At 45.0% G+C, this 26,622-nt stretch overlaps 3 protein-coding genes across 6 annotated transcripts; 2 read left to right on the forward strand and 1 right to left on the reverse strand.

The window, feature by feature from the left end:
- The first annotated feature begins 377 nt into the window (after positions 1 to 377).
- On the forward strand, positions 378 to 5,244 carry LOC114794669 (glycerol-3-phosphate dehydrogenase [NAD(+)], cytoplasmic). Its single transcript, XM_028987377.1, has 8 exons — positions 378 to 501; positions 1,401 to 1,578; positions 1,653 to 1,793; positions 2,238 to 2,376; positions 2,598 to 2,710; positions 2,932 to 3,168; positions 3,288 to 3,394; positions 3,473 to 5,244. The coding sequence occupies exons 1-8, from the start codon at positions 458 to 460 to the stop codon at positions 3,567 to 3,569; spliced, it is 1,056 nt and encodes a 351-aa protein (XP_028843210.1). The 5' UTR covers positions 378 to 457; the 3' UTR covers positions 3,570 to 5,244.
- Positions 5,245 to 5,366: 122 nt separating this feature from the next.
- On the forward strand, positions 5,367 to 7,199 carry LOC114794674 (coenzyme Q-binding protein COQ10 homolog, mitochondrial). Of its 2 annotated transcripts, XM_028987387.1 has the most exons (6): positions 5,367 to 5,537; positions 5,738 to 5,897; positions 5,979 to 6,128; positions 6,207 to 6,399; positions 6,503 to 6,598; positions 6,913 to 7,199. In XM_028987387.1, exons 2-6 carry the CDS (start codon positions 5,800 to 5,802, stop codon positions 7,045 to 7,047), a joined length of 672 nt encoding a protein of 223 aa, XP_028843220.1. In that variant the 5' UTR covers positions 5,367 to 5,537; positions 5,738 to 5,799; the 3' UTR covers positions 7,048 to 7,199. The 2 variants fall into 2 exon arrangements, with proteins under 2 accessions (XP_028843220.1, XP_028843219.1); XM_028987386.1 differs by having other exon boundaries at positions 5,367 to 5,897.
- A 119-nt stretch (positions 7,200 to 7,318) lies between these two features.
- On the reverse strand, positions 7,319 to 24,713 carry LOC114794655 (ATP-citrate synthase-like). 3 transcript variants are annotated; one of them, XM_028987355.1, is made up of 28 exons: positions 24,594 to 24,713; positions 23,789 to 23,967; positions 22,844 to 22,966; positions 22,163 to 22,225; positions 21,900 to 22,090; positions 20,819 to 20,898; positions 19,928 to 20,058; positions 19,122 to 19,240; positions 18,602 to 18,738; positions 17,651 to 17,712; positions 17,457 to 17,574; positions 17,205 to 17,359; positions 16,332 to 16,425; positions 15,941 to 16,082; positions 15,690 to 15,858; positions 12,863 to 12,967; positions 12,536 to 12,732; positions 12,381 to 12,462; positions 12,161 to 12,271; positions 11,953 to 12,080; positions 11,287 to 11,380; positions 11,050 to 11,204; positions 10,455 to 10,605; positions 10,220 to 10,363; positions 8,899 to 9,012; positions 8,706 to 8,788; positions 8,344 to 8,420; positions 7,319 to 8,270 (listed from the first exon to the last, which is right to left on the reverse strand). In XM_028987355.1, exons 2-28 carry the CDS (start codon positions 23,945 to 23,947, stop codon positions 8,176 to 8,178), a joined length of 3,279 nt encoding a protein of 1,092 aa, XP_028843188.1. In that variant the 5' UTR covers positions 23,948 to 23,967; positions 24,594 to 24,713; the 3' UTR covers positions 7,319 to 8,175. The 3 variants fall into 3 exon arrangements, with proteins under 3 accessions (XP_028843188.1, XP_028843190.1, XP_028843189.1); XM_028987357.1 differs by having other exon boundaries at positions 24,590 to 24,696; XM_028987356.1 differs by lacking the exon at positions 24,594 to 24,713 and adding an exon at positions 24,066 to 24,347.
- Between the last annotated feature and the right edge of the window lie 1,909 nt (positions 24,714 to 26,622).

Below are 26,622 nucleotides of genomic sequence, written 5' to 3' on the forward strand. Positions count from 1 at the left end.
AATTCAGGGTACATTTACATTTACGGCATTTATCAGACGCCCTTATCCAGAGCAACTTACAATCAGTAGTTACAGGGACAGTCCCCATGGAGTCTTGCTCAAGGACACAATGGTAGTACGCGGGATTTGAACCTGGGTCTTCTGGTTCATAGGCGAGTGTGCTACCCACTAGGCTACTACCCTGAATCGTGGTTTGAGGATGAAAGGAAGTGGATGAGACCTGTGAGGACGTTTCTGGGACCCCCCCCCATTGCAATGAGTTGCCAGCGACGTGCGGCGCTTCTCCATTTAAACAATCATCTCCAGCCCCGCCCACATCTGGGCGGAACCGCGTCTCCCCGCGGTTGGCCAATGAGAGAGGGGGGCGTGGTCTCGGCGTTTCCCGGTGAAAGGCCGCCGAAGTTGGTGGCGCATTTCAGCTGGACGCCAGCGCTCAGCAGATGAAACTTTAGCCACCATGGCTGCACCCAGGAAAGTGTGTATTGTCGGCTCCGGGAACTGGTAAGGCTGGTGCGACTGTTCTTTAGCCAATCTTGATGCTGGGATTAAGCAAACTTAAATCTTTCAGAACTGCAAAATGTTTTCATAGTAACTATATAGACTTATTGAAATGCAGCCTGGTAACTACATTTTGTGGAATGCAGTATGGTCAGTCAGACAGGTTTCTGGCTGCTGTGGCGTCTCACACAGATCCTTCAGTAAATGGGAGCAATGGCTTCTGTCATTCCAGCCAACTAAGCTGTGTTCTAATAATAATAAAAAACAGATTTGCAGTCATGAAAGATTGGCATCATTTATCAGACGCCCTTTTCCAGAGCGCCTTACAATCAGTAGTGACAGGGACAGTCCCCCTGGAGACACTCAGGGTTAAGTTTCTTGCTCAGGGACACAATGGTAGTGAGTGGGGTTTGAAGGGGACGGGACTACTACCAATCCAAAGGCCGTGGTTTGTTAACACAGAGATGGACATTAGACCTTGGACTTCGGATTATATTAAATCCTGACTAAACTAATCTTAGCTGAAATAAAAATGTGCATTTAGGTTTGTGGTGCACAAAAGCATTTTGTGTTGGGATTAGTCAGTCGTAACATTCATATAATCATGAGCAAATGTGACATTATCGGGAATAAACAGGTAGTAACTGATCAATTAATGTCTGACTAATTAGGGGAGTTAAGATCTCCACTACTTTGTTTCTTCACCTGGCTGAACCATGTTGAATACTGAAGAGGTAAAGAAGACATCCTGTCCCCTACCTTGTTCTGATCTTGACTTGTGTGCATGTGGGTAAATGTTCTCAGTTAGGCTTGTGGGCGCTTAGTTGATGTCAAGTTCGTGCAGCCCTTCTAGAGGGTCTTCTCAGGGCTCCTGGTCTGATGGCTCATCTGTTCATATGCAGGGGCTCGGCCATTGCTAAGATAGTGGGTGCCAATGTGGAACAGAACCCGAGGTTTCACAACACGGTGAACATGTGGGTGTTTGAGGAGATGGTGGCTGGTCGGAAGCTGACCGAGATCATCAACACGCAGCATGAGAACGTGAAGTACTTGCCGGGTCGGAAGCTTCCAGAGAATGTGGTATGTATGAAAACGTCTGTTCGGGATGCTGCTTGATACATGGGGTAAATCTCTGTTGTTTTTTATTATCTCAGGTGGCAGTTCCTGACCTGGTCCAGGCAGCCAGTGATGCCGATATCATTGTCTTTGTAATCCCACACCAGTTCATTGGAAAAGTGTGTGACACCATTAGAGGGAAAATCAAATGCAGTGCACTCGGACTGTCCCTCATTAAGGTACATCTATAAAACCTTTATAAACCTGGCCAGTGTACACACAGCAATCAGGTGCTGATTGTGATATTATCATGATAACAGAGGACATCGGTTTCTGTTGCACAATGTGTTGAATGCATAGGTTGTCTGGTGGTTTTTGAGCTGGCACCATCTGCCATGTGTAGCGGTCTACCTCTAATGAGCCTGAGATAATTATTACCAGAGAACAACCTCTCTCTCCCCTCTGCATTGGGGGCAGCATACGTGGATCATACACTATTTGAGGAGCTGTAGCCTCCGTGGTTAAGCTTCATTTCTTACACCATCCCATATCTTCAGATGCCGCTTACTGTGAGGAAACACATGTCCGAAGGCAAAGGTCATGTGTGTTACATTCACACAGTCACCTCTCACACAGTCACCGTAAACTGATGACTCAACTGTCTGTGTGTTTGTGTGTCAAAGGGAGTTGATGAGGGCCCAGATGGCCTGAAGCTTATATCAGATGTCATTAAGGAGAACTTGGGCATCAATATGAGTGTGTTAATGGGTGCCAACATTGCCAATGAGGTTGCAGATGAAAAATTCTGCGAGACAACAATTGGTAAGATTAGCAGCAAACACACTTCCTCACCCACACATCTGCATCTTAGTTTGTAATATTTGTATAGTACCTCTATATAACAAAACACTTTTTAAAAGTAGTTTTTTAATGCTAAATAATAATCTCATATATTTCTATCTGTGTTTAATATATATAAAAGTTAAAGCATTGGAAGTCCATCATCACGCCTTATGAATCTGGATCGCTCTTTTTGTCTGCAGGCTGTAAGAATAAGACAGACGGGGCATTGCTGAAGGAGCTCATGCAGACCAGTAACTTTCGGGTGACTGTGGTGGAGGAATCTGACGTGGTGGAGATCTGTGGAGCTCTAAAGGTGTAACATTTCTGCACATGTAATATACATAAGCATCTTATGTGCAGCGAAAGACCATCATCTCTACCCTTATATTTGCGACCTGAACATTCTGCTGTCTGCTACATTCACAATCCTTCTGATTCTCATATTAATACATAAATGGGATATTCTCTGGGATCATTTCATCTGCAGGATAAAAGAGCGAATAAAATAACATAAGGCCTTCCTATCTTCTCCAGAACATTGTTGCAGTAGGAGCTGGTTTTTGCGATGGCTTGGGCTTTGGTGACAACACGAAAGCAGCAGTGATTCGACTGGGCCTGATGGAGATGATCGCTTTTGCTCGAATTTTTTGCACTGCTGGGCCTGTCTCCTCGGCCACCTTCCTGGAAAGCTGCGGTGTGGCTGACCTCATCACCACCTGCTATGGTGGACGCAACCGCAAAGTCTCAGAGGCCTTTGCCAAAACCGGAAAGGTTAGAAACAGGAAGTAACAGATGAGTTGCCATTGTTTAATGTGTAACGTGCTGTATGTTGGAAGGGGACAGTGTGTGTTCTTTTAGTATGTACATGCAATGTTTATTGGTGTTTCCAGTCTCTGGAGCAGCTGGAGAAGGAGATGCTCAATGGACAGAAGCTTCAGGGTCCAGCAACAGCAGCAGAGGTCCACCTCATCCTCAAAAACAAAGGGCTTGTGGACAAGTAAGAAACACGCACACGTACGTTGACTGTGAGGTATGATTCAAAGCAGAAGATGAAGTCAAAATTTCCCTTTTCCAGATTTCCTCTCTTTTCCGCCGTATACCAGATCTGTTACGAGAGACGTCCAGTCACAGAATTCATCAGTTGTCTGCAGAACCATCCAGAACACATGTGACACCAGCTCTCTTCAGCTTCTGAGGGGGAGCTGTGTGTGTTTGTGTGTGTGTGCAGTGGGTACAACATTCTATCTTACACCACAATGGTGTATGTGTGTGTGCTTTCAGGATCACTCCTTTACTGATGAGTTGGGTAAAAGATGCAGTCGATCTTTACAGATTGTCCAGCACAACAGAACAAACGATCATTGTTATTGGACAGAAACAATGTGTGAGGACATTGGAGTTCACTGATCATGAAGAAGTGGATGTCACCTGAAATGTCTCATAAATCTCTGTAGGCCCCCCCACTACAGTCCCTGCTCTATGGTCATAAGCAGCCAATCAGGCAGTGGGAAAAAACACAGAGTAAAGTGACTGACATGCCTGATGTGTATGTGTGTGTATTGTGTGAAAAGAAGCATGCTCTCATTACAGTGTACGTAAACCGTGAAAGCGCCACAATTCAGATCTGTTTAAACTTTATAGGTTGCTTATTGATTTGTGAGTAATATATCAAATACAAAAAAAATATAACATCGGGATCCCATGAGCTACGTCCGCAGCTGAAGAAAACTGAAGATTTAAAATAGAGTTAGTGTTAGACATGCACTGCGTATAAGTAATTTCCAGCGCTTTAACACAATATACAGTCCGGTCTGCCTGACATGGATTTATTAAATTATCATAAGCACACATTCAGAAAGACACGAGACGGTATCAGTCTGGAATATTCTGTTGTCCATGATGCCAGCTTTTGTTTTACTGGCCCCAAATGTAGTGTTTCCAATTCGGACTGCAAGGATTTAGTCACCCAACATGGCTGCACTAATTGTGGCTTCCACAAACACATAGTATCCCGCACGTCAGAGCCATGTCTGCACTGAGTGAGAAGACAAAAAGCAGCATTCACTTTTTAAATATTAATTACAACAATGTTCAGAAATTAGGAATAGGATATATGGTTGAGGTAATATATGGGCTCTGAGATAAAAGAATTTCATTACTTTAAAACTAAAATAAAAGGCTGAAGAACAATTACTGACACGGGAATATGGGATTCCATACAAAATGAAATGCCTGCTTCAGGCGCTGTGAGATAGCCCGAAATCACATACAGTCTGGTACAATGGGCAGGCCCTTTCTTAAAAATGACCATGTTTGGAGGTACTGGACAGTGCATTATGATGCTACTGGTCCACCCGAAGATGGTGTTGGTGGCTGTGGTGACCCTCTGGTACATCTCATGCTGGTTCGTCTCAGCAGCAGCTTGAAGTCAGGAACCAGGATCTAGAGGAACTCCGAGAGAGACAGATTAGACTCGGTGGCTGGGACTGAGGGGTTGTGGTAGATGCCTGGGTACACGTCGAGTGCAACAATGGCCCCGGTGGACTGTCTACGACAGCCTAGGTGAGATGAGCATCGTAGTGTATGTGGGTTTTAACTGGAATGCCTGGCTAAATAGACGTGTCTTTATCCAGGACTTCAATATTGACACAGTATCCGGGGTCCAGAACATTAGCAGGAAGCAGGGGAGCTCTGAAGCAGAAAACTTGTCCACCCACTGAGAATTTGTCAATTTGATCTTTAATAGGAAATATGAAGAGATCCAAATTCCATCAGCACCATCACATGATGTGATGGTAAACAGTGTAATAATAAAAATGGTTTAATAAAATATTGAGTTTGCCAGCAGGTAGATTCTTAAATTAGTTACAAAGTGTTAATATAAAATGTGTTTTTACACAATACATAAAACGAAAACCATAGTAATAGTAAATACTTGCACTTCCAAGGACATTGAACAAACTCGACCGCGGAAAGTCTCGACGACGGTTCCTGCAGCGCCACCGTGTGGCCACTCACGCCCAACATACACCACTGAATAAAGAGTGAGGACTTCCCGCGATGCGCCAGGTCGTCGAAATATATTGAACCTGGTTTATGAAAAGGAAACCACCAAAGATGCAGACTTAATGCGAGTTAAGGTGAGTATTTTAGCCGGTGTTTTCTAATATTGCATTGTACAATATAATCATTCGTTCTGTATTGGGAAATGGTAGTTTCGTCTATAATTTGTCGCCTTTATAATGGGAAACGAGTCTAATTCCTAATGCGAGAACAATAAGCCACGCCCTCGTTCACTTGCTGGCCAATCCTGCGTAAGAGCTTGACACGTGACTCCCAGCAGGCGTCAGACGGGCAGCGCGCGCGAGCCAGTCACTCTGGACCTGTCGCCGCGGAAGAGGGATGGCGAACAGAGCGACTCTATTGCGCACCCTGCTGGAAATGACAGAAGGTCCTGGCTGCGACGCCATCAGGAGAAGTCCCCACCGAGCCGCGAGCAGGTACCTCTTCCTCCTCACCTGACCACCAGGGCACTCCGTTCTCTGTCCGTTCTCTTATTCCCTTGTCCCTGACTGTCCCAGGAGCTTGAACGTTGTCATGGCAACGCGGCGTGCCAGCGTGCCACTGCTGTCGCCGTGGGCTCCACAGCCTGTGCTGGGCCGTGGCTTCATCAGCATGGCTGCTCCCCTGCTGCCCCGCAGGATGGAATACTCTGAGAGCAGGACCCTCCGGTGAGTGCTGTTCCGAGACCACGTCCCCCATTCTTCGGTTCTGTGTCCTCACCCGGCATCTGTCTGCCTGCGGTGCAGGTATTCCCCGGAGCAGGTCTACCGCATCGTTGTAGATGTGGAGCGCTACCAGCACTTTGTGCCTTGGTGTAAAAGGTCAAAGGTCATTAAAAGGACCAACGGGGACATGTGGGCCCAGCTTCAGATCGGCTTTCCTCCCATTGTGGAACATTACGTGTCAGAGGTGACATTCATCCCCAACCACCAAGTCAAGGTCAGACTTACACACACCCGGCATTACCAGATTAAAGCAGATTTGTCTGGACAGCTAAACATGGATGTGCTTTTGTGTGTGTGTGTGTGTGTGTATTTGACAGGCGGTGTGTACGGATGCGTCCCTCTTCAGATACCTTGAAACACTCTGGCGTTTCTCGTCATGTTCCAAGGAGAACAGTTGCAGCGTGGAGTTCTACGTGAGTGTGTTCCGCTCTGCAGGATTGTGGGTGATTAGCCGTCTCGGTATAAATAGTCTGGGGCTTGATTTAGCCACGGAGGAAGAGGTGCTGCGAGATCCGGTAGTGACCTCAGTCAGGACAGAGCCTCATTGAGGACAGGATTAGCGATGTCATGAATGAAAGAACGCTGCCCCAGTTTCAGAACAACTCTTATTAAAAATGTGCACTAATCAATACAGTTATCTAGGCAAACTGGGATTGTGGCCATATACAACATAAAAGAATGGTCCTGTCGGGCGGGGCGGTCATCAAGCTGTTGAATTGTCCCCCAGGTCTCGTTCGAGTTCAAGTCTCTCCTCCACTCCCAGTTAGCGGCACTGTTTTTTGATGAGGTGGTGAAGAAGATGGTGGATGCGTTTGAGTCAAGAGCAACTCAGCTCTACGGCACCACTGGTCCAGGCATCTGAGAGACCATCAGTGACAACTACAAGTTATAACATCTTCATGATTTCAATTTAGTAACTATTATATGGCTACTTTAATTCAACCTTATGAATTATAATGTTGTTTTCAGACAGTAACCCTGCAGTTCTATAAAATATATTTATTTTTGTAAAAACTGAGTCGGCCCTTTTTCTTTGAGGTTAAGAGGACACGCATGTTGCATCTTCCTCTCAAATGCTAAATTATTTTTTATTATTTCAAGTCAGTAGCCAATTAGAAATCAGGCAAGGCATCTTTTTACTTCTTCCTTTAATCGAATATGATCACAAGTATACTTTTATAGCAATGACAAATCTCACACCAATACAATTAAGCAATAATGCAATACAAACAATTAAATACATTAATAGGACACAATCAGCCACCCACCCACAACATTACATAGTTAAAACATAAAATGCGTACTAATGATGGACACTACAGCACTAGTCAAGCTCTCAGACACCATAAGCAATAAAAGATAAACAGTTCTGGCTGCAATCTTGTAGTTTACTAACTTGCTAAAACTCTCTGCTAATTTATACAGCAATAACAAGGCCTACTAAAATATAATTTATAAATCAAACTTTTTTCTAGATCTAAAAGTGAATACAATAATGCGACGTGTCATTAGAGTTGCAGCATCTAATGCACCTCAGCTCACCACTCAATAAAGCCACTGGTGCCAGCCTGGGGTCTACCTGCTATGATCACAACATGGCAGGCTATGAGGGACACATGATTAACACTGCACCTGCAACATGTACACGTCTGTGTGTTTGTATATGCATCACACACACACACATATACATATACATATACATATATATATATATACATACACACACACACACACATATATATATATAGATATAGATATATATAGACATAGATATAGATATAGATAGATAGATAGCTGGATGGATGGATGGATGGATGGATGGATGGATGGATGGATGGAAAAGCGCAATATTGATTTTAAATCGAATGCGTGTTAAGGCAAACCTCATGATTTTCTTGCCCTCCTTCTCCCTCTGCCACCATCACAGTTAATCTGAAAGTGTAGTAAATCTCAAATCTACACTAGCTACCAGATGCAGAAGAGAATAGGGCTACATGGACATGTGTTCAGGCAACACATAAGAGATGTCGTCCCACGGGTGTCTATACAGACCCTGCTTCAGACGCTTCTGATCCAGGTAGTGACCTGAGGGCAACAGCAGTACTGAATAAAACAGGCACAAAAGGTGCAAATCAGCCCAAACTCAAAATACACTCACCTATAAAGCCCATACTGCGTCCTAGAACAAAAATCCCATTAAGAGCACCGATCTCCACAAATTCATCAGCCTCATCACTGAAAGAGAAAAAGAGAAAACACACAATTACAGAAGGAAGTAGTAGACTAGCGGGTAACACACTCGCCTATGAACCAGAAAACCCCAGTTCAAAACCCACTTACTGTCCCTGAGCAAGACACTTAACCATGAGTGTCTCCAGGGGGGCTGTCCCAGTCACTGCTAATTGTAAGTAGTTCTGGATAAGATTGTCTGGTAAATGCTATAAATGTACATTTATAAGCATCCTTAACCGCTAGGCCACCACTGCACCACTTACTAAAGTGGAAGACACCAGCACTCACCGTGTGAAGCCCCCACAGTTTCTGAGCAGGTCAACAAAGGCCACACCAATAAATCCATCAACATTCAGGATCAGATTGGGTTTCTGTAACGGTGAAGAGAGCAGCACTGGTGAAGAATCTATTCTTGCAGGTAAGAATGGGTGTATGAAATCCCAATTTTCCCTCCAGGATCAATAAAGTATCAAATCTGTACCTTAGAGGTGGTGATCTTTTCCACGTCCAGAGCGTAGTCCAGAAGCTGCGTTGCAGGGAAATGCTGCTTTACAAACTCTTTCAGAATCTGAACCCTCATGTCAGGATTATTGATCTGTGAAAACACGTGAACATGCATCCTTAGATCACTTGAGTTTACAGAAAGAACAAGCTGCGTTTTTTTTGAGCGTTAACATTGAGACATCGAGCCCGGTTCTTGCAGAGCTATAGAGCGAATGGGGCACATCTTCAGGATTTAAGGAAATATGCATATGCAAGCAAGAAAACACTGCTTACTAGTTCTCTGCATCTTGGAGAGGAAGAACTAATGATGCACCCGTGGTGCCGGTCCCAAGCCCGGGTTAAACGGGGAGGGTTAGGGCACCCGGTGTAAAACCAGATCGTTTATGCGGCCAGCCAGACAATTCTCCATCCCAGATGGGTTGAGGCCGGGTTACGACAGCCGCCACTTGTACTGTTAGTTGACAGGGTGCTAGGGGAAATTGCACTACTGCTGACCGAAGAAGACGAGGGAAAGATTCAGCATTGCTGTACATGGTCCAGTAAGTATCTGGTGTGACCACCATTTGCCTCACGCAGTTCAAATTCTCTGAAACGCCTTTGGAGGTAGCTTATGGTAGAAAAATTAACATTCATTTTACAGGCAACAGCTCTGGTAGACATTCCTGCAGTCAGCATGCCAATTGCTTGGTTTAGTTTTTTTTTTCGCTATGAATGCTTTATATAGTGTTACAGGCATACAATGTCATCCTGAAACTGTCTGCAGCATTTCAAATGGTCCATACAGTAGTTTTAACTTCCAAAATTGTTAAAAATGAAATATTTCTTTGTTGTTTTTACTCAGGGGAAAAAAGGAGGTGTGTATGTGTTATTAATACATGCAGAAGAAGTCAGGAAAAAAATAAACTGCTGTGTTCAATTTGGAAATAAAGAGTTTTCCACAACAGTTATTTAAAGGTAGTCATTGTTCTCTAAAAGTGATACTAATTCTAATGAGCCCAAATAGCAAAATTTAAATAAAAATGAATGAAAAAAAAAGCTGCTGCGACGACTCAGCTAAAAGTATACTAGTAGAATACAGCAAAATACAGAAATGTATCCCATGTTATCTCCTTTATTGAAAGAACATGGTCCTCTAGCTGATAGGAAAATTATGATATGAACATACCATAACTGCAGAACAGTTTGTTAACACATTTGTTCCCGGAAATGCATTTAATAATTCAGATTTTTTTTCTGGTTTACCCTTGTACCAATTCAAGCTGCTTAAACTTTTAAAAAAGCTGGAAAATGATACTTACGGATTTGACCCTATGCCCTATTCCCATGATGAGTTTGCCTTCCTTCTTCAACTTGTTGACAAACTCCATCGGGAGCATGCCACTGTCAAACGCCTTACTGAACTGTTTAGCCGCTGCGTCCAGAGCCCCTCCAAACCGATCGCCCTAACAAGCACAGAAAAGCAGAATCTATCTTCACCCAGAGCAACCGCATAATGACCTCCCCACTCCAGGCGGTCCAGCTGAGAACTCTTACAATGGTCAGGAGGCCAGAGGTGAGGCTGGAGATCAGGTCTTTCCCTGCACGGGCGCAGACAATGGCGTTGTGGGCTCCAGACACGGCAGGGCCATGGTCCGCAGTTACCATCAGACACATTTCTATGAACTGACATGCATATCGAGGCAGCCTGTACAGGAGGGCAGGGGAAAGAAAAGAAGCACACTGATCCCTGCTCTTTCACTTCGCATTTTATTTATGAATTAGAGGTGCGTCACTGATCTTATGGTTTGATTACGATTATCAATGACTGGAATATCAGTGCATCGCTATGCATCCCATTAAAAACAACGTCCACACGGGCGTTCAGCACCAGCGTTCGGTCGGTCATCAATTTCTGTCGAAATGCCAATCAAACTAAATTCAGCAAAAACGTGCATGGCGTTCAGAAGGAGTTCATTTCAAACGTCCGTGTAGATGAGGGCAAACTCCTACTCAGAAAACTGGCCACCAGAAAACTGACCAAATGTTAGTATTATGATATAATCGATTCAGAATATTCCACGTCTGCATCACAATGAATAGAGTATGAGATTCATTTCAGCGCCCCTAGTATCAATCCTTGGAGACCAACCTTCTCTGGAACCAGAGGAGTCCCAGGGTTCCTCCCAGGCCTATCTCAGATTTGAAGACCTCAGTGATGGGCATGCCAGCATACAGCAGCTCCTGTCCTCGCTCATCACATATGCTGGTCATGAAGGAGGCTGGCTTACGGATCAAACCCAGCTCCTTTACAGAGGCACATGTAACTGGTTCATGCTGGATTGCTTCGAATCACCAACTCAAGTATTCCCCAAACATCAGTTCTTACCCGTGCCCAGGAGTAGTCCATTGGCACAGTGGGAGGCGGAACCTCCTGAGCAGGAACAATGACCTTCTTAGCAACAAGGTCATCATAGACTGACCTACAAGACAGAGGAAAGGTTTTTAGAAACTAGTTCATCTGCAGTTGTGGGCTTCACAATTATACGATCTTGATCAAAGATTGCGATAAAATTCAGCTCGATCGCGGTGATTTGGCCATTTTTCAAAAATCACAACAAAAATAGTAGAAATTAGCATCATTTGTGTTTATGTTACTTTTAAATGTTACTTGTATGTTACATGGCTGCTGAGGGGCTGAAATACGGACACAACACTGAGGAGGGTTTTGGGGGTTTGGGGGTTTGGGGGGGGATAGCGATACTGTGACTGAATAGGATGCACTGACAAATGTTAAAGCAGCTCACCTGGACAACTTTTAAAAACCTAGCTGGATGCAATTTCAAGGTCTCAAAAAGAAGACTGGTCCATGGAGGAAAAATGGCCAAAGCGGCATGGCGCTAAAGAAACTGCTGTGTAAGATAAGTTTCCGTCTGTGTTGGGTAACCATACATACCCTGTCAGCTGGAAAAAAGCCTTCTCTCCCCATTTATCTGGGTTTGGAACATCTGGTAAATGTAAAAGTACATGTGACCTAGGCCCTGTGTCCACTTACTTAATGACCTCTCCCAGTTCATCAAAGCTCTTGGGGACAAAAGCACCAGCATCTTGCAGGGACATGTTCTTGGCTACTGCAGTTTCTGAGGCCTGGTTGGCACAGGCTCCTGCATGGCCAAACTGAACCTGCAAATATAGTCAAGGCAAAAATCAACAAGACCTTTCATGAGTCCTCCTGAAACACACCAATCTCCTCCATCTATTACCTCAGATGTGAACATGGTGGCACAGGTACCAATGCACCAGCACACAACAGGCTTAGTGATGCGTCCAGACCTTATAGCCTCACAAATTTTATACTCCTCTGTGCCCCCAATCTGAAATAGAATAGGCCAATTAAATAAATAAATAAAAATTAAAAAATAAGTCACTTGGGATCAAACTAAGTAAGACGATAAGACAGGAGTGAATGGTAGGAGGACGCACCTCTCCTAGAACTACAATCATTTTCACTCCAGGAGTGTCCTGATACCTCAACACATGATCAGTGAACACAGATCCAGGGTACCTGCAACAACAGGAAGAGTCAAACACACACACACACACACACACACACACAAGAAAGTCATTCAAGGCAGCACCTGTCTCCTCCGATGGCAACTCCCTCAAACACTCCATCAGTGGTGCGGGAGATGATGTTGTTGAGCTCATTGGACATTCCTCCTGATCGGGACACATATGCCACACTGCCAGGGCGGTAGAGTTTAGAGGCAAGTATGTTATCCAGCATCCCACCAGTGTTGCCAATCTTAAAGCAGCCTGGTTTAATGCCACCAACCTGAGCAACACAACCACACACACACACACACACACACAGGACGTTGACATGAAGATCAGCACCTTCAGTGGACACACAGACAGCACTAAAACAGCTGAATGAATCAGGTGTAAGGTGTGTAACATCTTACTGTTGCTGGGCCAATGAGGTTGACTCCCTGTTCATCAGCCTTCTTGATGATTTTGCGAGTCAGAGCTTCTGGAATCCCCTCAGCTATGATGGCGATAGTGTGGATCTACAAATACAGTGGCATCAAATAGGAGTTAGTCTTTTCTGCCATCTAGAACATAGTGAAACAAGACACCATTCCTTATCCAGAGCGACTCGCAATCAGTAGTGACAGGGACAGTCACCCTGGAGACTGGACACAATGGAAGTAAGTTCTGTGAAATCAAAGTGTCCAACTAAAGCAACACTGAAGCATTTTCACATGCAGTTGTGCTATTGTAATTGATAACTTTGACTTTGAGCCTGAACTTTTTTCCATGCTTCCATAAGTGAGCAGCGTGCAGTGACCATGAATTACTGACAGATTGAAGGCTTTTTTCAATTGATTTATTGGGTCTGTGGTAATTTTGAGACCTTTAAACTGGATTTTTGGAAAATCCAATGTAAAACATTTAAAGATTTTTTAAGGATCTACAGAAACCCTGTCATTGGGACCAATGATGCAGCTACTTCCCCAGATCTGTGGTTTGATACAATCCAGTCCCAGAGGTCTACAGACAATTCTTTGCACTTCATGGCTTGGTTGGTGCTCTGACATGCACAGTCAACTACGGAAGCTTCGTTTTGTTTGTGCCTTTCAAAATCATGTCCACTCAACTGAATTTACCACAGGCAGACTGTTGAAATGGAGTCCACTATTTTTAAATTAGATTAGATTCAACTTTATTGTCATTACACAAGAAGAGGCGCTGGTGAGCCTTCTTGACCAGGCTGGAGGTGTTAGGACAGGTCCTCTGAGATGTGGGTCCCCAGGAACTTGAAGGATGAAACAGGCTCCACAGCCATCCCATTGATGTGGATGGGATCACGTGAGCCTCTTCTCTCCCTCCTGAAGTCCACAATGAGCTCCTTGGTCTTGGTTGTGTTAAGGAGCAGATTATTGTCTGTGCACCAAGTGGCCAGATGCTGGACCTCCTCCCTGTAGGCAGTCTCATCGTTGTTGTCGATGAGACCTATCACCGTGGTGTCGTCTGCAAACTTGATAACGGAGTTCGATCCATACGCAGGTCGGCAGTCGTGGGTGAAGAGGGAGTAGAGGAAGGGGCTCAGCACACAGCCCTGTGGTACACCACTGTTGAGCATGACAGTAGTGGAGTAGATGTGGCCTGACCTTACATGCTGTGGTCTGCAGGTCAGAAAGTCCATAATCCAGGTGCAAAGTGAGGTATTAATGTCCAGGGCTCTAAGTTTAGTGATTAGCTTAGAGGGGATGACAGTGTTAAATGCTGAGCTGAAATCAACAAACAGCATCCGTGCATATGTGTTTTGCTTGTCCAGGTGTGTGAGTACAGAGTGCAGCATTATGGAGACTGCATCCTCTGTGCTCCTATTGCTGCGGTACGCAAACTGGTGTGGGTCCAGAGTTGGTTGGAGAAAGTCCCTCAGATGTGCCAGGACTAACCGCTCGAAGCACTTCATGATTATGGGTGTGAGTGCTACAGGGCGGTAGTCATTCAGGCATGTTGGGCTAGAGTGTTTTGGCACTGGCACAATGGAGGTGGATTTGAGGCATGTTGGAACAGCTGCTTGGGCGAGGGACATGTTAAAATGTCTGTGAATACGCCAGCGAGCTGCTCTGCACATGCTCTAAGTACGCGCCCCGGGATGCTGTCTGGACCAGCAGCCCTGCGCGTGTTGATCCGGCTCAGTGCCGTGCAAACATCTGAGGAGGTGAGCGTGACGGGTGAGTGGTCGGTAAAGGAGGGGATCCTGACAGCAGGTTGCTTGTTGTATCTTTCAAAGAGAGCATAAAAGTCGCTAATCTCATTCAAAAAGAGGATATTTGTAGCAGTGCTTGGACTTTTTGATGCCCCTCTACAGATTTGCCCTGGAAATGCTGTAGGCCTGTGCTTCACCCGATCTGAAGACATTGTTGGTGATCTGTTTCTGAGTAGTAACAGTGTCTATGGTGGTGTTAATGTATTCCAGAACAGAGGAGGTGTAGATGTCGATGTCCGTGTGAGAGCCACAGGTGGCCTGTGAAGCAAACATACTCCAGTCTGTGTTGGAACCTGTCCTGGAGTGTAATGTCAGCCCCCGCTGGCCATAATTTGATGGTCCTCACTGATGGCTTCACACGGTTGATGAGGGGGGAGCACTTCACAGCATAGGCTTCAACAATGTTTGTGTAAATTTGATCCAAGGTTTTGTTTCCTCTGGTGTGACAGAATGTTTTTGTGAAATTTAGAGAGTACTGTCTTTAAATTGGAGTGATTAAAATCCCCCGCAAGAATATATACAGCCTCTGGGTGATCAACTTTAATACATTTGCAAAATTTAAGCAAACCTTACCACTTTTAATTGAGAAAAGAAGGGCTCATGAGAGGTGGCCACCATAAGGGAAAGAAAATGCCAACTAAATCACAAAAAGTCTTTTTACAAGGTAAACCTCAAATGGAAATGAATGAATGCTGCTGAATTTATAGAGGGTTTATCAACTGTCATTCTGCGTCAAAACAAGGATTTGTTCAAAGTCAATCTGAACTTTATTTAAATAACTTAAATGAGCTCCCTAGTGTAGGGTTGGACTGACTTTCTCTCTCTCTGCTCACTCTGTCTACCTATATACAAGTACACAGAGAGATGAGATTGTTATACACCGTGGGACTTGCAATGTGCAAAAAGAACTTTAAAATGACAACACAAAAACAGACCCATAATGCAGTGCCGGCTGAGAGAAGAAGTGGCAGAGAGCAAAATTGCTTGTGGCTTGTTGGCAGAGCTCCTACCTGTGGATACTGCATGGTTTCCATGGTGCTGTCAAAGGCGGAGCGCAGGGACGCAAAGTTGATGAGCACATCCACCTCAGCATGCTTCTTCATGGCATCAGCCATGTTTTTATAGACGGGTAGCAGGATCTCCCGGTGACCCCAGTAGAACTTCTGTTTATGGTCTCCACTGATGGAAGTGCACACACGCAAATTAAACGATAGTGAAGGATTTAACGGCATTGTTTGAGGTTGGAAGCAGAAAAACCTACGTGAAGGGGTAAACCATGGCGGCAACAGACGGCTCCTGCCGCGAGCAAACATAGTCAAAATCCAGCATGCCCTGCACTGCCCGGGTCTGCATGCCCCACACTATGGATTTGGTGTTCTTATTGAAAAGGGTCATGGCTTTAACTGCAGGACAAAAAGAGATTTCAGTAAAATCATTTTGCCCATCAAAGAAAGCACCAGTACCCATATGTGCATGTATGTATGGATGACATAACAGCTCAGAAATGCTCATAACCCAAAAGTTTGAGTCATACACCTAATAAATAAATCTATTTTGATAGAAATAAGGTTTCTGCAGCTGTGACCAGGCTATGTACAGCCTTCCTATCAAACACTGCTACAGAGCGTAAACAGGGGTACACTGTGGCTCACCAGTGGGGGCTCCAGGTTTGGCGGGTTTGGCAGGTGAAGCCTCAGGCCCTTTTCTACTCTCAGAGAAGGATGCAGAGCGACTGGAAGAGGGAGTCTTTAAAAGAAAAAGAAAAAAACAGCACTATCACACAAGTAACACACCTAAAACACGCCTTTTCCTTTTACCCCCCGTGGATGGTGAATTTCACCACAAGAACCTCCTGGTGTGGATTGACCGTCTTTACATTGGCATGGTCTTTCAAGTCATATGACGATACCTGCACAGAACTCTTACATTTACCCCCTCATTGGAGTTTAAATCTGGACTCTCAAGCTTAAGGAGATTTTCCTTGCTCACATGGGGCTATGAGCCCCTTTGTGCCCATGTAAATTGTACATTTACAGCATTTTACCAGACGGCCTTATCAAGAGCGACTAACAATCAGTAGTTACGGGTACAGTCCCCCCCCCCTGGAGACACTCAGGGTTAAGTGTCTTGCTCAGGGACACAATGGTAGTAAGTGGGATTTGAACCTGGGTCTTCTGGTTCATAGGTGAGTGTGTTACCCACTAGGCTACTACCACCCTAAGAAGCAATATAGAAAGAAAAATGTATTGATTGGTCACAGTAGGGTAGAAGAAATATGAAGCAGTCGCCACTGCATTCTGAAATCTCAAACTGAATGTCACAGTATTCATTCAGACTAGTGGACATTTCAAACAAACTTTGTCAGTGCGATAATTGTCATTTAAAAAACACTCCACTTTGTTTCCTGTTAAACACTAGCTGACTTCCTTTGTGGACATCAAAATTAGAGGGCATATTAATAACTACCTACAAGCAACAGGAACACCGGCACGCGCACGCGCACGCGCACATGCACATGCACATACCAAGGTACTACCACTGGAGTTGAGCAGGAAGTTGGCAGTGTGGGCAGCCACCGGGGGCTGGGTGGGTATCGGGCGGCGGCCGAGAGCCATACCAACAATGGCAGTCATGTGGGTCTCTGTTCCAAAGACATGGATTGGAATGCCTGTGGTTTTACCTGTGGAGAGAAACACATCCATACAGCATGAGGCACAAAGACTGGAGGCAAAATATATACACACTCGGAGGGGTGCTTATATAGGACTGTGACGTACCAACTTCCCCCATCACCCTGAGACCTTCCTGGTAGTTTGGCCCACCACGCCGGACAAAAATGGAGATGTCGTGCTCCTTCAAAGGACTTTGGTAGTCTTTAATGGCTCTGACAATTCCCTGAGAGAACAGAAGGGGCTGTAACTGATGGCAACTGATTTCATAAGATATTTCAGTCTCATCCCATTGATGCTACCTTGAAAGTGGCGGCAACATTGGTAAAGTTGGCAATGCTCCCTCCAATGATCAGAACCTTTCCTACAAGGCAAACAGTAAATATATATATTTGCATAAGTGCATGAGTGTACACACGTACGTACACACACACACACACACACACACACACACCTCAAAAATGTATGTAGTCAGCACCATTATGGACAGGTAGCATTTATCATGATAATAGGCACTGCACACGGAATATTTAGTAATACATAAATATCACAGTGCACAGCAGATTCCTAATTTCATCTTCACATATTGCACAAAAAGGCAGGACTTGGGAGGGAGGAGGGAGATTCATGTAAATTAACTCACAAGGAGAAAATTGAAATTTTTGGAAAAATCAATAATGCCAGTCCCATAGCACTTCAGACATTTGAAGGATAAAAGAAAAAAATATATATATAAATATATTTATTGCATTTTTCAGTGCTTTTCCAGTGATGCTCAACAATCCTGCCACATTCAAGAACTGAAATGTCATTTTGTGTCATTCATTCACAGTCATGACAAAGCCTGATATTTGCACAGCCTCTTTTTGCTCCTGTTTTAAATCTTAAATTACAACCTGGTTACGGTCCATTTTCACAAAATGCTAATACTAGTCCCAGTGAATCGTGGCTTCATCTGTTCATTAAGTAAACAGCTGCTATGGTATTCACTGCAGGGACATCCCAGCAGAGTTTCTCTTGCCGGTTAGTCATGGGTGCAGATGACTATAAATGTGAGATCTGAGGGTTGCATGCAATGTTTGAGGAACCACTTATGAAGTTCGATTGCTGACATTTCTAAATGACCCTGAACATTTGAATGGTAATGTCTATAAAAAATACAGTGCTGATAAGTAATTATTTTACAGGTAGGACCTGTTTTGAATGGGTGTTCATACATACAACCACACACACACACACACATACACACATACCATCTCTGTGTTTCTCTCTGGTCATAAGGGAAAGGATGGTTTTGGCGTAGTCATACGTCTGCTGTTCACTTGGAGCGCCAGAGTACTCTCCATAATTCGCCAGTTCGTCAACCCCACCCAGGTCACAGATAGTATCACTGCAGAGAGGGACCGAGCGAGACAGGCAGAGAGCGAGCGAGAGATAGAGAGAGTGAGACAGGTAGAGAGCAAGCGAGCGAGCGAGACAAGTAGACAGAGTGAGCAAGAGTGAGCAAGTGCAAGCGACAGAGAGAGAGCGAGAAAGTCAGTCCAACCCTACACACTAGGGAGCTCATTTAAGTTATTTAAATTTTCAGTCCATTGAGCAGAAGCATCTGGAGATGGGATTTATCTCCCTCTCTCTCACACACACACACCTAGACTGCTTACTGAGAAATGTGTGTGTGTGTGTGTGTGTGTGGGGGGGGGGGGGGGGGGGGGGGGGGGGTTCAGTTTGGAACACAGGCTCTATATAGAAAACAGAGTGAATGGTGATTCATACCTGTACACTACAGAGGCTCCGCCTCCTGCCACCATTGTCCAAATTCGGCCTTTAGGATTGAGAAGCGTAAGCTTCAGACTGGCACCACTCTTAGCATCCAGGTCAGCTATGTATGCCTCCTACAGGAATGTTAAGACATTAAGAATATTAAGATATTTTTAAATGATGAGAAACAGTATTCCTGTCCTGAAAATCCAGCTAAACAATGTACAGATTCAGACATCTGGCTCAAACTGCAAATCAAATGGTTCCTACTGGTGTGTCTGCAGGAGGGCGTACACACACAGATGGCACTCCAATTAAACGTCTGTGTGTGTGTGTGTGTGTGTGTGTCGGTAAGAGAGACAGAGCCAATTACTGCAACTCTCAGACCAAGACCTAATCTAATATGAATGCCTAATGAATCCTGGAAAAGAATATCAGAGTCAAAGGCCACTGGCAGGGTCAGGGAACAACTGTGTGATCATCCCCAGGGAAGGCACAGGCAGTCAGGACAGTCACACACATACGCTGGGACATCTGGTATGAGGGATTGATCCATGTAAGAACAGATTTCTAATCTCTTAGGGAAATTCTCGTTATCCTTTATTCTTTTTAAATCCATTTAACCGGTTATTAATTTTACTGTCGTCATAATGAAAGCAACGCTCTCTCTGCTTCTAATAGCGCCTGCTCCTCTTCAGACCAACCCGCACCGCTGTGCTGACTTGTGACCTTGTCACAGAATAACCAGTCAATGGGATATTTCCTATGAAGGAAATTTTGCTAACATTTCCCCAGGTGTCTGGCACATACATGCACCTCACCTCAGGGTAAGCTTCCCGCCCGAAGGGAGGAGGGAACTCCACATCTCCCCACTTGGCTTTACAGAGGTAGTCAGCAGTCGCATCGATCTTAGCAGCCAGGTCCAGCACAAACACCCCATCTTTAGTGACAACTGAGAAGGGAAAAGTCAGCTTTAGATATTAAAAAAAAAGCAAAAGCCAACGGAAGGCCATATTCCTAATTATTTTAATTAAGAGCATCAAACGGCACACAACATCCCACAGGAACAGATTGAAATAAAATTTCCTCTTCCGCAGCCTTTGAAGTGCGGCACAGCCTGCAGAATGAAACAATATTACTTATTGAGCAAAATCATACTACGGACCTGTTTCTTTATTAAGTCCCAAGCTTGTATTTGAAATGTAAGCAGCAAGAAAATGGGATTTTTGCCCTCAATAAATATCCAGCATGAGTGTCATTTCATTCAGCTTGGTGCAGTGCTTTTCAAATCTCGTTTGCTCTTATTACCCCAATATTTAGTGACATAAAATTATTCAGGCAGTCCACTGCTGCCCACTGCTCACTAAGGGTGATGGTTTAATGCAGAATGTGTCAATGTGTGCTATGCTGCAGTGTTTCACAATGACAATCACTTCACTTTAAATGACACATCAATCAACAGTGAAAGCTACAGAAACACTACAACCACCCCATTAAGTGGAAAGCTAGAATACACACGCATGTGCAAGGCAGCACTTGACAGATAAAAAGAACATGGCTTTATTTGTAGTGTTGTCATATTTAATATGCGGACATGGGACAGTGCAGTTCTCAATTTTTATACATCTTGTTATAGTTCATAATTTCTAGGTATTATTGTGAAAGATCTCACAATTCTAGCAGGGTCTCCAGCCTTGTTTGCAGCTACATACCTAGTGGGTTGATTTCCAGATAGGTGAAGAATAGATCCTCATACAGGTTAAAGAGACCCAGCAAGAAACTGGCCAAGACCCTGCAGCGCACACACACACACACACACACACACACAGAAATGGCCATCAACAGAGTCTCTAAAGAACCCCCCCTCTGGGTGCTGCACACCGCCAAGCATCTCAGCAGCCTGTCAGGCACTTAAAAATATTTCATTTCCTTTATGAAACCAGGCACGCATGCCTGGCTGCTCATGAATCACACTAACAAGACCGAGTCCGGGGGAGACGGGAGGAGAGGAAGGGCGGTGGACGGAGTGAAATGTTGAGGCAGGAAAACAGGAGCACAAAAAATAAGCTGTCAGAGGACGAGTGAAGAGGAGGGCAGATGTCAGGGTCTTCTGTTCCAGACTGTCAGTTTCTGTCCATGACAGAGAGAGTGTGTCATGGGGACTAAGTGGGTACAATTCCATCAAGATATGCGTATGTGTGTTAAATAAACAGGACTACTGAACAAAAGCAGAAAAAAATTAGATATTATAAGTCCAATTAAAATGAAGCTGATGTGTTGGATGTATTTGAGTGACACTCACGCCTGGGTCACAACATCTAAAAAGCTGCTGATTCTAGGAATGCTGGTTCTGATTGACAGGTGTCAGAAAACACCTACCTGCTCAATGCTTAACAGATCAGTGGCTGATCGGCACATTTGAAATCCAGCTCCTTGCAATGTGCTTTGCTTTGTCTAGACTTGAAATGGTTAAAATTTCAGGTTGTGACAAAGTGAGTCAGCAGCAGTGGCGAGGGGCGGGGCAGTGGGAGGGGGCGGGAATTAATGGCGGCGGTGGCGCAGCTGCCAGGAGCATCAGTAAATGACCAGTGCCAGGGGGTGGGGGCTCTTGGTCAATTTTCCTAATGGAAAGCTGCCCCCTCCCCCAAGCCATAGTGCATTATGGGTTAGTGCGGCTCCTGTCCTCCATCTCTCCCATGCTCCTGACCGGCTTTCTGAATAGAACAGCAGGTACTTTTTTTTTTTTTTTTGTAGTAAACATCACTGTAAATTTGGAAAGAACAAAATACTCACTCTTTCTTGCCAGGCGGCGCCCGGCTGAGTAACTGCTTCTTGATGGCATCCAGGCTCAGCTTCTCGCCGACGCCAACCAGGAGCTTTTTGGCCTTCGAGTCGACATCACCCACATCCACTCCCCCCTCGTGGTGGAAGAGAAGGTAGTCGCCTTCGCGCGCAGCATATATACAAGCGTAAAACTCGTCTTCCTGAGAAAAGGCGGGCGGTCAGTGACGGTCGGGGCACTACGCTGGTGGGCGGTAACACCGAGGCGCCGTTACCTGTTTATGTGGGACGAATGGCTCAACAAGAAAATTTTTCAGAACACCTCTGGCTTTTCCCACCTGTGGTCGAGCAGGGAAATAAAAAGGATTTAGAAAGTAATTCACCTGTCCTGCTAGGACGGTTAATAGAAGGGTGGACAGTATACATATACGGTGAAGAGAACAAAAAAAGCATACACACACACACACACACACACACACACACACACACACTCTAATTTACCAAGCAGACCAAAACAGTATGGCTAGAGGGAAGAAATCAGATGCAAGAGAAGTGAAAGGAACCAAAGGCGGTGGTGGTGACATTTAAAAAGAGCGAGAAATCAGGCGTCCAGATCTACCTCAGGGGGACACGACCAGACAGTGTGCCGGTGTTAATTGGCAGTAAGGTAGGTGTGTCATTTCAAACCACACACAAAAATTCTTAATCCAGTTTTTAAAAATGACTGTTTCTTGGGATCAGTGTTGCTGAGGACCTTCCTTCCTCATGAGGAACTTTTCCCATTTCTCAGAAGGTTTCTCATCCCTTGCAGAATAACGTTGGTTTGGTAAAATGACATACATACGGATGTTAATGAAGCGTTCCCTAATCTCCTCGGAGCCACTCTCGTGGTCTAGCAGTCTCAAAGCATTAATATTAAATAAACTAGACGTGTTTGTGTGTACACTTGAACTTACTGTGGTTTCCTTCATGAGGCGGGGCTTAAGCCACTCCCGGACCCCAGCCAAGTCCAGGTTTACCCCTACCAGTCCCAGTTTACCACGCCGCTTGATCAGCTGGTCTGGCTTCACCACCAGTCGCTGTGGAGAGAGCGGGGGGAAAGAAACAGGCGTAGAAGGTTATTTCACAACTCAGAATCACCTCTGTTGAAGAGACCTACAGCATTAAGGAAGTAGACATTCTTTATTCCATCAGTCTTATAGGCAGGCCAGGGTCTCAATTAATTTGCATGATTGCATGACAGCAATTACTACAAAATAGCTTAGATTCATCTCTGTAAAACTTTTTTTTTAATTACTTTCATAGTTTGTAATTGTATCGTTCGTTATTATTTTTGTATTTGCACTAAATGCACTATTTATCATTCAGCCAAATTGGAATTATTATAAGCAAATATGTATGAGCTGTTGAACCTTGAGAAAACACTCCCTGTACAGCAACACTGCGGAAGTTACAGTTCTGATGTGATCTTTTTAAAGCCAAACAGCAAATACCAGTTATTTTACCGTATGCCGTTTAGCAAAACCGATCATGTACAAATCCTGCAAAATTGTCCTTCATCCAACAGCCACCACACCAGTAATTCATTCGGAGTCATTTATTGAATGTAAAGTCAGAGCAAGGCAGGGGGAAGATGAAGGGAGAGCCATTAGACGTTGGAAAAAAGCCCAGGGGAGATGGGTGAGATCAAGATTTAATGTGATTTCCCAATCAGTCTGATCACGGTATCCCCATCGCCCCTCCCCAGCGAGCCTTCATTCCATCACGTGTCCCTGCCATGGAGAAGGTGCCCACGCACCGGGAGTGAAAAGGAGGGGAGGTCATTCTGTAATGTTTTACAGTGACTGGCTTCACCCTGGCCTTCTATCCCATGATGCGTTAGACCTTTGATGCCAAATTACCTCCGTCTGCAGCCATGGATGTTCCTGCACCAGTCTGGCCCAGTCCGTGTCGGCGCCGATGCTGGCGTAACGGAAGCGGTTCTGCACAGCGGCGGTGGTGCAGATGTGCTTGTAGAGGAACTCTTTACCTGTCTGCTCGGATATCGCCTTCGCAGACATGACCAGAGTGGCAGAGAAGCCTGAGGAAGAAAACCCTAAATATCACGCCATCTTCACGCCACAGCACACACACACACACACACACACACACACACAGCTGTCCTTGTTCATGTCCTACCCAGTCTCGAACCCAACAAGAGCCGAAGAGACACTCAGACTGATGAGAAGGATCCTAAATCACTGTAATGGAGTGATGAAGACGACCGACTGTATAAAGGGAGGTCAGTCTGCACCTCACCCCAAAACACACAACCCGCAAGATGACGCAGATAACCCGTCAACTCATGAAGGTGACGTGAAGGCTGGACACTGAGGGCACATCTGGAGTCTTAAACAGTGTCTAAAACTACAGAACAGGAAATAACTGGCTGGTTACCTCGAACCTGAATTACACAGTAAACCAGTTTCACACACTCACTCACTCACACACACACACACACACACACACACACACACACACGTCACTCCAGTGCAAGCACCACGAAATCATATAATACAAAAATGATCACGCCACACACTTCAAGCAGAACTTTCCCAACAGAGAGTCAGCCCATCAGCACCCTCAATAAAACACGCTCGCTCGCACGCACGCACGCACGCACGCACGCACGCACGCACGCACGCACGCACGCACGCACGCACCCACCCCGCAGAAGGACCTTCCCACGCAGCACAGCGTCCGGCGTGTAGACGTGACCCGCTCCGGCTCCCACGAGCTCCGACGCGGACTGCGCCGCTTTTCACGCCGAGCCCTGAATCCACGGACGGGCTGGGCCGCTCGTCGTGCGCTGATTGGCTGGTTTTGCCTGCGGATCGAGAGTTGGTTGGACGCCGCGACACACGTCACCCACGTAGCCAATGGGATTATTTCATTTAGGTGCCGCCCACTCGAAGCTGCCCGAACTAGAGTGCATGCAGAAAGCAGAGAGGTAAATTGAAGATGTGATGTAGAATGAAGAAGAATGAGAGGGAGAGAGGGAGAGAGAGAGAGAGAGAGAGAGAGAGAGAGAGAGAGAGAGAGAGAGAGAGGGAGAGAGGGAGAGAGAGAGAGAGAGAGAGAGAGAGTGGCAACACAACGATGGCAAAGTACAGAGGGTGGCATCTTGCTGAAGCTATTCAGTATACATTAAAAGAGAAATAAACCATCTGAACACACAAACACACACACACACACATATATATAAAAGAATGAAAATAAGAATAATAAGGTAGTTATTGAGCCCTCAGGCACTTCTTTGAAGGTGATGCTCCTGTTTTGTTTTTTTTGTTTTTTTTGGTAATATGGAATTTTTTAGATCAGGATTGTTACACAGTGTGAGTAGTGTGAGCACATGTTGAGATTCTACAGATAGTGTCAAGCTGTGAACTGAGGAGGATATACATGTACAGTATATAAAATGCACTACTTGCGGACAATCGTACGATAAATGACCTGCGACCTGCTGCCAAGGTCAGACGGGGTTTTGAAATGTTGGCAGAGAATCTTCTGCTTTGGCCGACCTCCAGACATGCAGCCATTGAGCAAGTGTGAAGATAGTCTGGATCAAAGTCTCTGAATATTGCGACTGACTCGAGCCAGGCTGAAGTGCTCATTAGATGACATATGTGGAAATAAATTCGAATGCATATTGCAGAATTAGTTCTCAGCTCCAGGTCGGTTTATTATTTACCAAATGTGTGCTCACCTGCATTTCTTAAATCAGCACATTTGTCACAGAAATATCTAATATATGAAAAAATAGATTTAACGATTAGTAAATTGGAAATAAATCATATAATTACAATTACTTTTCTGACAATAAAGGGTTCAAAAGCAAATTCAAAACACTGTTTACAAAGAAATGTCACTGTTAATTTGTCCAACACAATTGTTATGCCCAGATTGTTGTTTATGTTGAATACACTACTATTGTGTGAATTTTAGGTACATACTATGTGTTCGACAACAAAATCCAAAACCACCAATGTACACCAACGTCTGGCCTGGCGAGGATTGGCACTGATCAGAGTTTTGTGTGGTTCGGTCAAATAAGTAGGAAGTAGTGGTTCGGTCAATTTGTGTGGTTCACACAAATAATAATAATTAATAAGGGAAAGTGGCATTAACGTTCATGTTGGTATCTAGAGATGTTCTAGAAGAACTGGAGGCCGAATGAGGACATGCTGTGCGGTGCTCTGTGGGTGAGGAGAGAAGGGAAGAGCCAAAAAGCTTGGAAATAAAGGGCAACAAAAAGTTAGTTTAAGCCCGGGTTGTTGGCATGTTTAGTGTGGGAGATCACTATTGCCGGATCGTCGACTCATGCCCTTCTACGGGGTCTCCTTTTATCTCTACCGCTGCCACCGATGGCGGAGCAATGGGACATTCTGGCGGTCAGTCTTGAGGCAAATTGTGACATCCTTCCCCATGGTCCTGAGCCAGCAATAGTGTGTTTTCTGGTCTTGTGCCCTCATTATGTTCTGTTCCATCCAGATCCCGTATACAGATCTGGGCTGGATCTGGATACCCTGGGGACATAGTCCGGAGTCCACTGCCTAACCCATGGTGGCACGTCCGAGGTCCGCTACAAGGAGAAGGGTGGCCCTCTCTCTGAGGCATGGTGGTTTTCCCAGGAGCTCCTGGAGCGTTGTGTGGGCCACCTGTCCACTGTGATCTGAACTGCTTATGGGAAACCCCG

This window comes from Denticeps clupeoides, chromosome 7 (genome assembly GCF_900700375.1).
Source record: "Denticeps clupeoides chromosome 7, fDenClu1.1, whole genome shotgun sequence".
NCBI lineage: Eukaryota > Metazoa > Chordata > Actinopteri > Clupeiformes > Denticipitidae > Denticeps > Denticeps clupeoides.

Excerpts from the sequence above, each read along its gene's own strand:
- LOC114794674 (XM_028987386.1), top strand. The coding sequence starts at position 5,800 with ATGGCGAACAGAGCGACTCTATTGCGCACCCTGCTGGAAATGACAGAA. Across the intron at positions 6,400-6,502 it reads TCCCCAACCACCAAGTCAAG|GCGGTGTGTACGGATGCGTC; the intron begins GTCAGACTTACA and ends TGTATTTGACAG. Across the intron at positions 6,599-6,912 it reads GTTGCAGCGTGGAGTTCTAC|GTCTCGTTCGAGTTCAAGTC; the intron begins GTGAGTGTGTTC and ends ATTGTCCCCCAG.
- LOC114794669 (XM_028987377.1), top strand. The coding sequence starts at position 458 with ATGGCTGCACCCAGGAAAGTGTGTATTGTCGGCTCCGGGAACTG. Across the intron at positions 1,794-2,237 it reads TCGGACTGTCCCTCATTAAG|GGAGTTGATGAGGGCCCAGA; the intron begins GTACATCTATAA and ends TGTGTGTCAAAG. Across the intron at positions 3,169-3,287 it reads CCTTTGCCAAAACCGGAAAG|TCTCTGGAGCAGCTGGAGAA; the intron begins GTTAGAAACAGG and ends TGGTGTTTCCAG.
- LOC114794655 (XM_028987355.1), bottom strand. The coding sequence starts at position 23,947 with ATGTCTGCGAAGGCGATATCCGAGCAGACAGGTAAAGAGTTCCTCTAC. Across the intron at positions 10,364-10,454 it reads CCTCTGGCCTCCTGACCATT|GGCGATCGGTTTGGAGGGGC; the intron begins GTAAGAGTTCTC and ends TGTGCTTGTTAG. Across the intron at positions 8,421-8,705 it reads AACTGTGGGGGCTTCACACG|TGATGAGGCTGATGAATTTG; the intron begins GTGAGTGCTGGT and ends TTTCTCTTTCAG.